The 11893-nt window shown below is 44.7% G+C and overlaps 1 protein-coding gene across 1 annotated transcript; it reads left to right on the top strand.

The window, feature by feature from the left end:
* Window positions 1–259: 259 nt before the first annotated feature.
* Window positions 260–5842, top strand: LOC115166292 (zinc finger protein PLAGL2). The gene is made up of 2 exons (XM_029720152.1): window positions 260–396; window positions 1318–5842. Exon 2 carries the CDS (start codon window positions 1825–1827, stop codon window positions 3094–3096), a length of 1272 nt encoding a protein of 423 aa, XP_029576012.1. The 5' UTR covers window positions 260–396; window positions 1318–1824; the 3' UTR covers window positions 3097–5842.
* Window positions 5843–11893: the final 6051 nt, after the last annotated feature.

The following is an 11893-nucleotide window of genomic DNA, read 5'->3' as shown; positions in this document are numbered from 1 at the left end:
ACCATGTTGCTAACAGTTCAACAAAGTTCTTCATCGAGGAACTGTTTGCCACATGGATTTAGGTAGTATTACCAGATTCTGACCAGCAAATCAGATGGAAAACATCATCTCTTCTTATATAGTATCATGATATGGGGCCCATAATGTCATATTGTCATAAGTGTTCAAGTTTAATATGAAGTATAGTATTGCATACTTGGTCAGTGTTGGTGAAGCGTATTTAGCAACCACTGCAAAAGTTTGTCAAAGCGGTGTGTCTGACGTCACACTCCCATAATGCACGCGCTCTGAAACTCCAGCGCTGCACTGGAAAACCCAGGCCCTGAAAATAATAAAATACTTTGACAAAATATCTCAGAGAAAAGCAACAAGAACCGATTCCCGAAAGTTTTAAAGGTACGTTAACGCCAATTTTGAACAGAAAAGTCCCAAATATAAGTCTGCCAGCCTGATAGTAAAAATCGACTCATGCCGAGCAACTTCGTGACATGAACTTGCTGAATTTCTTTTGCAGTTTTCAAATAGTAGTGCAATATGTCTATTTCTGTTAATTACTTAATTACTAGCTGGAATAATGAAAAGCATAACTGTTTCCTGCTGGCGCTCACCAAATGTTCAGAATACAAGTGTTAAAAAGTAGTTTTTTTATGCTAGTCCTTATCTTCGCACTACGTGCCACCATTACGGTTTTTTTCGATCATGAATTACATTAGCTAGTCCCGTTTATTGAGTTTTCTGTTTTCTCTATATATTCAAATTGACTAGCGTTGCGTGAATTAGATAGTCGTTTAAAAAGCACATTTCTGAAACACATCATTAAAGATCATACACAGGTTGAGCAGCTCGAGTTGATGATTAACCATATGTTCGTTGTATTCAGACACTTGATTGGTTTTCAAGTGTCACTAACATACCTTGTTTTACATTGTGTTGAGATCAGAGACGGTTTTAGAGCTAGAATTTTCTAATATAGAAAACCTTGGCTCATCATGCCACCCAATTTCCACAAGAGGGCACTATGACTAGAACGTTGATCTGCAGCACTTGCACAATTATAACCATAGTTGTACTAAATCCTTAACTTAAATTTATTGCGACAGTTTTCCTTTTTTCACCTGTGTAATTGCAAAAACCGCGCAACTCCATTACATTACAATTTCAAAGTAATTACTGAAGTACTATGTAATTACAGTGTTACTACCAATGACATATGTCTATGGTTATTACATGGGGTGTATCAGGCACCAGCATGACTGTAGGTCATTTCATCACACAACAACTATAGGCTGATCTGTGCTTATTTGTGCTTATATATAGGGCTGTAATCATGCAGAGCTGCCTTTCACATTCAACCCCTTCTCTGGCTGGTGTGGCTGGATGAGACCGGGAGAAGAACCACACAACTTACCCAAGAATTACCCTCTGGAGAGACACACACACACACACACACACACACATACAACTCACACAAGCTCAGGTACGCTCATACACATCCAGTCCGAGCTTTACCGGCTGAGTGTTTGACTCCTCTCCTTTCATCGCCCAGGCCCTATTGGGTTGCTATGGCAGCTGCTGCTGCAGAACCACCCCATCTGATAGAAGCTTGCACAGGAAAGGGAGACAGGCGGACAGACCCTCGCCTGGAGAGAATACGAAACACTCCACTAACAGCATTCAGCAGCACTCAACACCCCACTCTCCATTAAGGGTGCAGCCAAGGTTGTCAAGTTTGAAGGTCCTCTCTTAAAATACCCCATGAGTCTGCTCAGGCTTATGGCCTGCTGCCTTCTGCAGAAGACCCAGCGCTGTTCCCTCTGCTAGAAGATGTTCCAACAGAAGGAGCACCTGAAAAGCCACCTGCAGGCCCATGACGCCAACAGGCAGGTGTTCCAATGCCAGGAGTGTGGCAAACAGTACAGCACTCAGCTAGGCTACCGGCGCCACCTTCTGGCCACCCACACCCCCACCTCCCTCTCTGGTGAGCTCCATTTCCAGGAGGGGGAGTCCACCCTGCTAGGGAGCCACACCGACAGGCCTCAGCCACTGGGGGGTGCCACCGACGGCATCAGGGAGAGGAAGTATTCGTGCGAGCATTGCGACCGACGTTTCTACACCCGCAAGGATGTGCGGCGCCACGCGGTGGTGCACACGGGCCGCCGGGACTTCCTGTGCCCGCGCTGTACCCAGCGCTTTGGCCGCAGGGACCATCTGACACGCCACCTGAAGAAGAGCCACGTCCAGCAGGCCACACCCACCACCCCCACAGCCACACCTGCCCCCACCACACCTGGTCCCGTAAAGGAGCAGAGTCCTGTGTCATGTGCCATGGGGCCCCCCTCAAAGGAGCCCATAGAGACCTTCCCCATGGACATGTACAGCAGCTACCCCCTGCAGACCATGTCCAATCCAGGCATGGGCCACCACCACCACTCCCTCATGCAGGTTTCCCTGTCCACGGCCATGGGGGTGGGCCGCCACATGCCGGACCCCGCTCCCCATCTCCATCTCCACCACCACCTCCCCCAGCCCCAGCAGCAACAGCAGCCTTATGGCCACATGCCCAGGTACCAGCATGGATCTACCTCATACCCCCACCCTGACACGGAGAGCTTTCTCATGGACCTGCAGAGTGGGCTGCCCCCACACCTGACCGCAGCCTCCTCTACCTCCTCCTCTCCTCAGAGGGAGGTGCTCTCAGAAGCCCAGGGTGGGCCAGGGGCCGGGGACCCCCACATTCTGTCCAGGAGCCCCGCTCTCTCCTCGGCCGAGCTGTCATGCGCTGCTAACATGGACCTGGGTCCTCTCCTGGGCTTCCTGCCGTTCGGCCTGCCTCCCTACAGTGCTCATATGAGTATGGGAGGTCTGGTGATTGGCTACCCCTCTAGCTCCACCTCCACTGTGCCGCCCTCCTCCTCCAGTCCCCTGCCTTCTCAGGCCCCAGGAGGCCTTACCTTCCTGCAGCCTCCACAACCGCACACACCCCAGGGCCCCGGAACCCACAACCACAACATCAACCAGCTACCTCAGGGGTTCAGCAACCCTGGAATGAGCACTTCCACCTCCCTACCTCACTACTACCAGGCCTTTCAACAGTGAGCAGCCTGATACCATGTGACCTAACACCAGGCCAAGGGACACTTTAAATAGTCATGAATAAAGCCTCCGATACAATATGAGTGTTTAGAACAGGGATGGGCAAGTGAAATTTTGTTGTCTCCCTCTTGACAGCGGAGAGGGGGGGAAAAGGATGTTTTAAAGTTAACACGTTTTGCAATGGGGCAGAGTGAAGATTTAGCAATTTTATAACAAATTGTATGCAATTCTACAAATTTGTGCATTGACGCATTGGTGCATTGATGCGCAGGTCACTTGCCCATCCCTGGTCTAAAATGACCAGAATACACAAGTGATACATACACTATATATACAAAAGTATGTGGACACCCTTCAAATCAGTGTATTGGGCTATTTCCGCCACACCTGTTGCAGACAGGTGTATAGAATCGAGCACACAGCCATACAATCTCCATAGACAAACGTTGGCAGTAGAATGGCCTTATTGAAGAGCTCAGTGACTTTCAATGTGGCACTGTCATAGGATTCCACCTTTCCAACAAGTCAGTTTGTCAAATTTCTGCCCTGCTAGAACTGCCCCGGTCAACTTCCAGACAGCAGGTGTCCACATACTTTTCATCATGTGGTGTATATGCTTTCAATGTGCTTGCATTTTAAAAAAAAAATGTTTTTTTAATTGCATGAGTTCTCAGTCTTTAAAAACGATGCTCATAAAGCTTTCGGTGGCAATAATTTCCATTATGACGTTGAACACAATGAACCACCTCATCAGTATTACCTCATCCGATTCAAATCAACTTGAGCAGAAGGAGAATAGGGAGTGTCTTTTAGCAACCCAAATGTTGTTTAACTGAAACCTGTTAGAAATAGGCCAAGTGGTTGCACTTTGGAAAGTTCGCGTCAGGTCTATACAATGTGGACATAAGTACTACATGACACCTGCCACTCATCTTGATTTTTTATTTTTTTTCAACAATGTGATTTACTTTGATGACAATAGTTATGTTAGATATATAACAGCAGTTTGCATAACATTGTACTTTTGTGTCATCGTGTAATGCTTATTTATACAAAAACTAGACACGTTTCATTTTTAAGTTCCTTTTAAAGAAGTTTTCTCTTCCCAGTACCCCATTCCACTTATTTGGTCTGTTCCAGACGTATTAGCACACTGGATCAAGTAATCAAGGGCTTGATAACTATAATAAACTGGGCGGTTTGAGCCCTAAATGCTGATTGGCTGAAAGCCGTGGTATATCAGACCGTATTCCACGGGTATGACACATTTATTTACTGTTCTAATTATGTCGGTAACCAGTTTATAATAGCATTAAGGCACCTCAGGGGTTTGTGGTATATGGCCAATATACCATAGCTAATGGCTCTATGCAGGCACTCCTTGTTGGGTCGTGTATAAGATCAGCCTTTAACCGTGGTATATTGGCCATATACCACACCTCCCCGGGCCTTATTGTTTAAGTTGACCATTTAAATCAGCTGTGGTTGTTCTGGTATAGACCAAATAAGTGGAATGGCAGGGGGTACTCGAGAGGTTTGGCAAACACCTCTTTAGAGAGTTACTGAAATGGGTTTCATATTACTGCATATCATTGACTGTATCCTGTATTCAGTCAAATGTCGCACCGATGTCTTAAAAAATGCTACTGTTGTGCCTCTTGGATGTCTACTCTCGACTGTGTTGAAGCACTTATGACATTATGAAAGGAGAGAATTGATGTCTTAAATTTTTTGTTTGTTCCTTTTACCTCAACAACATGCTCTCCTAGATGAACAGCTAAACAGAATTATGTCCTGTGGGCTTAGGGTAGGTCTATATCTTTCCAATTGACTTTGGCTCTGAGTTGTGCCATTAGATCTAAAGTGAAAATGTAGGTTTTATGAATCTAGTTGCTTTTTATTTTGTTGATACAACACACAGTGATATTAATTGACCCATATTCTTTGTACCTCTATACTATTATAGTATATGTTATTTTATTTTGCCATATTCTGTCACCGGTGTAATCTAAAAATATAACAAGAAGTGTAACAGGCAGTACAGAAAATGTTGTATAACATGTCCTCCTGGAACATTGTCTCTTTTACCAGTTCTCATGTATTATATCCTATCCTGATATGTACATCTCTGTTCCACGCCCATGTTTATTGTTACTTGTTTGCCGCATTCCAGACTGACTACATTGCAGATGCCTGCCAGATCTCACAACGCCTGGATAGGTGTTTTAAGACATCTGCCAACCACATCATATGATATAGTAATCTGATGCCCGGCTGTACAGTCGATGACGTAACATGCAACCATTGGTTGATGCAATGCACCTGTCTGCAATGTAGTCGGCCTGGAACGTGACTGTTGACTACCTCAGAAAAGAGCTACTTGTTACTCTTCATATCATTGTGTAGAGTTTATGTTTGTCAGTTCAACGAACTTTAGTACTAGATTTGTTTTGAGGTTAGCTTAGCATATTGACGGAAGGATGTTAGCACAATAGTTCAGTTCCCATTATATTAAATGGCGATTTTATTGTATTGAATTGCGGTGTTGCCTGCAGTAAAATTAGCTACTATTTAGGCAAACATCCCCGTTAGCTCTTAGGACTACGCTCTAGCTGTTTGTTCCATCACCCTGTAGAAGAAGTTCCAAAATAAGAATTGTTCTTATATTATCTTTGAAGCATTTTGTTATTGTCAGAATTTGAACAATAAAGTACCCCATAGGTTGATTGATTTTTCACTACCGAACACATTTCCTCTATAGATGTAATGTCATTTGTTTTGGCATGAATTTGCTTCCATACATTTACACACGAAAAGGTACAAATATTAAAGAACATTTATGTACATTTTACCAGTCAAATAATGTAGCGTAGCCACTATTTAATCACACACCAGTTTATTTTACACAGACAGACCAAGTTGAGGATCTTCTGACTGATTGTGAGGGAAGTCTACAAGAATGCAGTCCAACGGAAGAGGTACGTTGGACTGGTCAGAAGAGGTCAGAAGCACATTTACAACATAGAGTGAGCAAGGCAGGAAGCTTGCGCTGCATCTCATCAACTGGTAGACCAGAATCAATTTACATGAAGTTGATTGCAGTGCAAAGACGGTACAACTACTGTAATGGGAACAATGTGTCTTCTAACCACAAAATGAACCACAGTAAAATGTGTGGTGTAGGAAATCTTTTGAACTGATGATCTTCCATAGTCTCTTGGCCAGGTATTTCTTCAGCAGGACCTGGGACTTCAGTACTATATTGCTGCCCTTCCCTGCAATGTTGTTGAGCCACGGGTGTCTTAGACACTGCAGCATTTATTCGCCCTCTAGCCAAACAGCGAAACGGGTAGAAGAATTACTATTAAACTGTAATAATCACATACTTTTGTTGATGTAGTGTATATTAGACTCGCAGCATATAAGTGATGACCCCTAAGGTCCACATGTCTGTGGGGAAGGACACAAAGTCAAAGTTGACCACCTCTGGGGCCAGAAATTCAGGGGTTCTAAAATTGAGAGCTTTCCCGAGGCCTGTATCTGAATCCCAGGAAGAAAGAACATTCATTTTCAAGGTTATCTTTGAGAGAGCTGCTACCAATGCTCACAATAAAGCCCCCAACACACAGAGCTGTGGAGAAAGGAGACATTACCTTCTGACCAGCCCAAAGTCGATAATCTTCACCTGATGGCCAGTGTGATTCACACAAAGGATATTCTCCGGTTGGAAACATTGTAGTGGATAAATGAGCCATTGATTACTTTTCATGACACCGACACATGCATGAGTGCCTCTTTGATTCATGGTGAGTGACCATGCAGTGCTTCAAGTGGTGATTAAAATGTGTCTGTCATTTGTGACAGTTGGTGGTGGGCCTTAAAATCTGGTTTGAGACAATGCATATCGAGTCCACCATACTCACTTTCAGGTCGAGGTGGAGGACGTACATCTGATGCATGTAGCTGACCCTTTCACAGATCCGCTTGGCAAACACCATGGCATCCACCTCGGTCAGCGGTGTACTCTCATCCACGATCCTTTCAAACAGCTCTCCACCCTCAACACTGCCACACACAGACAGCACGTTGACCAACTCCACTGCTCCTTTCCCCTTTCCATTGTGTTCTTTTATCTGATGGATGTAATGCACTTTGTTTCGTCATGTATCCATATTTGTGGTGATTTTGGCTACTGTATGTATGTCTCTGAATGTCTGTATTTTGTACTTTAGTGTATGCTGCCAGCAAACCAAATCTCCCCTCACGAGATCAGTAAAGTATATTAATGAATTGTTAATATATTGATCCCTGTTAAATTATATGTAGAATGTTGGGAAGCACTACAGTCTAATGGAGTTCATGACAAGGAATATCAGAAGGGAATATGAAGGAATAGTAGCAAATTACTATTCCAGAATTAACACCAGCTGGGGCTTGGCCTCAAAGACCTCGTAGAGCTGGAGGATGTTGGGATGACTCAGCTGGTTTATCGCCTGCACCTCGTTATTCACCTTTTTTCACAGGCAAATGTAAACATACAAATATATATTTATTTTTTACAGGTACATATATATACTGCTCAAAAAAATAAAGGGAACACTTAAACAACACATCCTAGATCTGAATGAATGAAATAATCTTATTAAATACTTTTTTCATTACATAGTTGAATGTGCTGACAACAAAATCACACAAAAATAATCAATGGAAATCCAATTTATCAACCCATGGAGGTCTGGATTTGGAGTCACACTCAAAATTAAAGTGGAAAACCACACTACAGGCTGATCCAACTTTGATGTAATGTCCTTAAAACAAGTCAAAATGAGGCTCAGTAGTGTGTGTGGCCTCCACGTGCCTGTATGACCTCCCTACAATGCCTGGGCATGCTCCTGATGAGGTGGCGGATGGTCTCCTGAGGGATCTCCTCCCAGACCTGGACTAAAGCATCCGCCAAGTCCTGGACAGTCTGTGGTGCAACGTGGCGTTGGTGGATGGAGCGAGACATGATGTCCCAGATGTGCTCAATTGGATTCAGATCTGGGGAACGGGCGGGCCAGTCCATAGCATCAATGCCTTCCTCTTGCAGGAACTGCTGACACACTCCAGCCACATGAGGTCTAGCATTGTCTTGCATTAGGAGGAACCCAGGGCCAACCGCACCAGCATATGGTCTCACAAGTGGTCTGAGGATCTCATCTCGGTAGCTAATGGCAGTCAGGCTACCTCTGGCGAGCACATGGAGGGCTGTGCGGCCCCCCAAAGAAATGCCACCCCACACCATGACTGACCCACCACCAAACCGGTCATGCTGGAGGATGTTGCAGGCAGCAGAACGTTCTCCACGGTGTCTCCAGACTGTCACGTCTGTCACGTGCTCAGTGTGAACCTGCTTTCATCTGTGAAGAGCACAGGGCGCCAGTGGCGAATTTGCCAATCTTGGTGTTCTCTGGCAAATGCCAAGCGTCCTGCACGGTGTTGGGCTGTAAGCACAACCCCCACCTGTGGACGTCGGGCCCTCATACCACCCTCATGGAGTCTGTTTCTGACCGTTTGAGCAGACACATGCACATTTGTGGGCTGCTGGAGGTCATTTTGCAGGGCTCTGGCAGTGCTTCTCCTGCTCCTCCTTGCACAAAGGCGGAGGTAGCGGTCCTGCTGCTGGGTTGTTGCCCTCCTACGGCCTCCTCCACGTCTCCTGATGTACTGGCCTGTCTCCTGGTAGCGCCTCCATGCTCTGGACACTACGCTGACAGACACAGCAAACCTTCTTGCCACAGCTCGCATTGATGTGCCATCCTGGATGAGCTGCACTACCTGAGCCACTTGTGTGGGTTGTAGACTCCGTCTCATGCTACCACTAGAGTGAAAGCACCGCCAGCATTCAAAAGTGACCAAAACATCAGCCAGGAAGCATAGGAACTGAGAAGTGGTCTGTGGTCCCCACCTGCAGAACCACTCCTTTATTGGGGGTGTCTTGCTAATTGCCTATAATTTCCACCTGTTGTCTATTCCATTTGCACAACAGCATGTGAAATTTATTGTCAATCAGTGTTGCTTCCTAAGTGGACAGTTTGATTTCACAGAAGTGTGATTGACTTGGAGTTACATTGTGTTGTTTAAGTGTTCCCTTTATTTTTTTGAGCAGTGTATATTTATTTATATTTTACAGGTCATATTTGTATGTTGACATTTATATATGTATATCATGTTGACATTTATGAACATGGTAAAAGACCATGCAGTGTATACATTTAACCATTCACACAATGAGGAAACAGACTCAAAGTAACTTAGCAGTGACAAGTGAGGTCCTGCCTGGCAGAGATGCTGTCCTAGGTAGTGGCTTGATGGGTGGGGCTTGGGAAATTCCCAGGCAGGTGTCATGACTGTCCTGATCAGGTCAGGGTACAGGAGACCACCACCCTACAGATTATCTCCCAAACCCCCAACAGAGGAGGAGAGATCTAGGGGTCTGAAGATGTGGGGGTGTTATGACACCTCATGCCCATAATAAACCTTAGGCCACAGAGAAATTCCTTTGTCCTGACAATGGAGAACTGGCCTCAGAACATTAAACATGCAATAAAGGGACTTTGGAACAATGGTTTCCGTCAGCCACAATGGTGGTCATGACGAGAGGTGGAATATTAAAATGTATGTAACTTTTGTATTGTTTTTAAAGGTTAAGAGATGACGTTATTATGAAAACAGTGTACCTTTAAGAGTTTTCCCAGTATATGCCTGATGTTTATACATTGTACGTTGTGTGGAAAATATCCAAATCAAACAGAATGTTTTGGTAAAGATGAAATGTGAAGTTAGTGTCTAAAATTGGATTTTAGTCAAATCCAGGCCTTGCCCCTTTACTTGGTCCGCCCAGAGAATTGCCCTAAAGGCGGTTACACCCACTTCTGACCCGAGGGTATAAGACAGGAGAGTGAAGAATTAACATATCAGACTAATTGACCCCAAGCTGCAGCGAAGGTCTAACAAAGTCAACGAACCCCAAAACGAAACACAAGGTTCAAGACAAAGAAATCTTTTCTACACGAGCTACGGACGAGTAGCTGTGTCTAAGCGGGTGAATTCAAGCCGAACCACCCAGCCTCCACTCCCCATTAAATCGTGGTATCGACACCGTTCGAGTACGAAGCTGTGAGCTCTGAGCTACAGAGCTGTCTGTCCTCAGAAGACCCTTTTCAGATCAATGGTGAGGGATCAGACCACTTAGCCAAGAAGGACACTGATATCGTGAGGACAACCAGAGAGTTGCGCCGGAGAAGTGCGTCATTGAGAAGCCTAAACGACCCACGCGGAGCTTCCCACCTGAGACCTCCAACACGTAATTGCATCATTATATTCTGACCCATAAGAGCGGCAGTTCGGGGCAAGGCTAGGTTTAAATAAGCATAGCTGACAAATGAACCCAAATGTATATTTCTCTCGTGTACTTCCTTTGTTTCTCTCTCTTTTAAATCCCCATTTTGGGTAACACGCGCCATAGTGTGTTGGCCCGTTATACTAAGTCCTAATCAATAGCTAGACTGTGTTTTGTGTATGTGTATTTTTATCATCATTTTAGCTTGCTAGTAAATAAATAATCAACTAAGATTGGTGTGGTAAACTCATTGGTGAAGCCCGGGTCCGTGCAGATTCCCGGATTATGCGACGTTCAGAATGAGACTGTAGAGGAAATGGATTAATTTAGCGACTGTTGTAAAATCGATATTCTGATATCCTTTGAGTTAATTTGGGAAATAGAAACTCAATCAAAATAATGTTCCCATGGTGCCCCAGGTTAATGAGTTAATAATTGCTTGATTCATTGCTTAATTCATTTAATCACGCAATTATAAACCGTTAATCATTCGATGAGCAACAGTCGTCACATTAACTAATACAACGTCACGACATATGGTGCCCCCTGTGAGGAGTCTAAGATAGGACTAGGCCGCACTGTTGTGTTATTCCATATCAATTGTGTAGCAAGATATATACATTCCATTAATAGCTATAGGCAGGACTAGTGCGGGAGAGAAGTGTGTGTGTGTCGTTCCATTTCACCCAGATACTGGTCGGGAGAGAACGACCCCTGTTGTATATCTGACCAAAGCCAGTGTGAAGGGGGGTCTACTGAATGCTACGAGCTAGGACATATGTACCAGCCGATGTAGGCATTCTGAGAAATAATACTAGTTGGGCCAAATGTAGTGTTATTTCTGTCGATCGCTTTCAGGAGTGATCTGACTCGGTCATAAGTAATTCCTACAGCAGAGGACATATGAGCCAGCCATTACGGAAATTAGAGTAGATCTATTCGTTTGACCGAAGCAAAGTTATTATCTCTCTACCTCTCGCGTTTGGTAACGGGAAGAGGTTAAGGGTTGAACGTGAGACGTCACCAAGTAAACCTGTTCCCTTGTTGGAGGGAACATCCCTTGTGCGGCGAGGGGTAAACCCCGCACAAGGAAAGCTAAGCATTGCGCCAGATGCTAAGCTAACAAAGGGGAGCAGCCATTTTTGTTTTCCTCTTTGTTCATAGTGAATTCCCGCGTTAGGCGGGAATCCTGTGAGATCTCAGCTTGGGCTATCCGTAACCTCTGGCGAAGAATCGCCAGTCATTTTTCGTGAAATAAGTCAGGTTACGCTGTAGGATATCAAACCAGTCTTAACTGATTAGATATCATTGTCTTGTTCAATTTTATACATACATTAAATTGATACACTACCTTTCCAGGTTGGTTATGGGAATAATACACACACGAATGTGCCATAACCAATGAGACATGGTTAAACT

The sequence above is a fragment of the Salmo trutta genome, chromosome 28 (genome assembly GCF_901001165.1).
Source record: "Salmo trutta chromosome 28, fSalTru1.1, whole genome shotgun sequence".
NCBI classification, from domain to species: Eukaryota; Metazoa; Chordata; class Actinopteri; order Salmoniformes; family Salmonidae; genus Salmo; species Salmo trutta.
The sequence above is the reverse complement of the archived record's forward strand: the minus strand, read 5'-3'. Positions and strand labels throughout refer to the sequence as shown.

Excerpts from the sequence above, each read along its gene's own strand:
- LOC115166292 (XM_029720152.1), top strand. The coding sequence starts at position 1,825 with ATGTTCCAACAGAAGGAGCACCTGAAAAGCCACCTGCAGGCCCATGAC.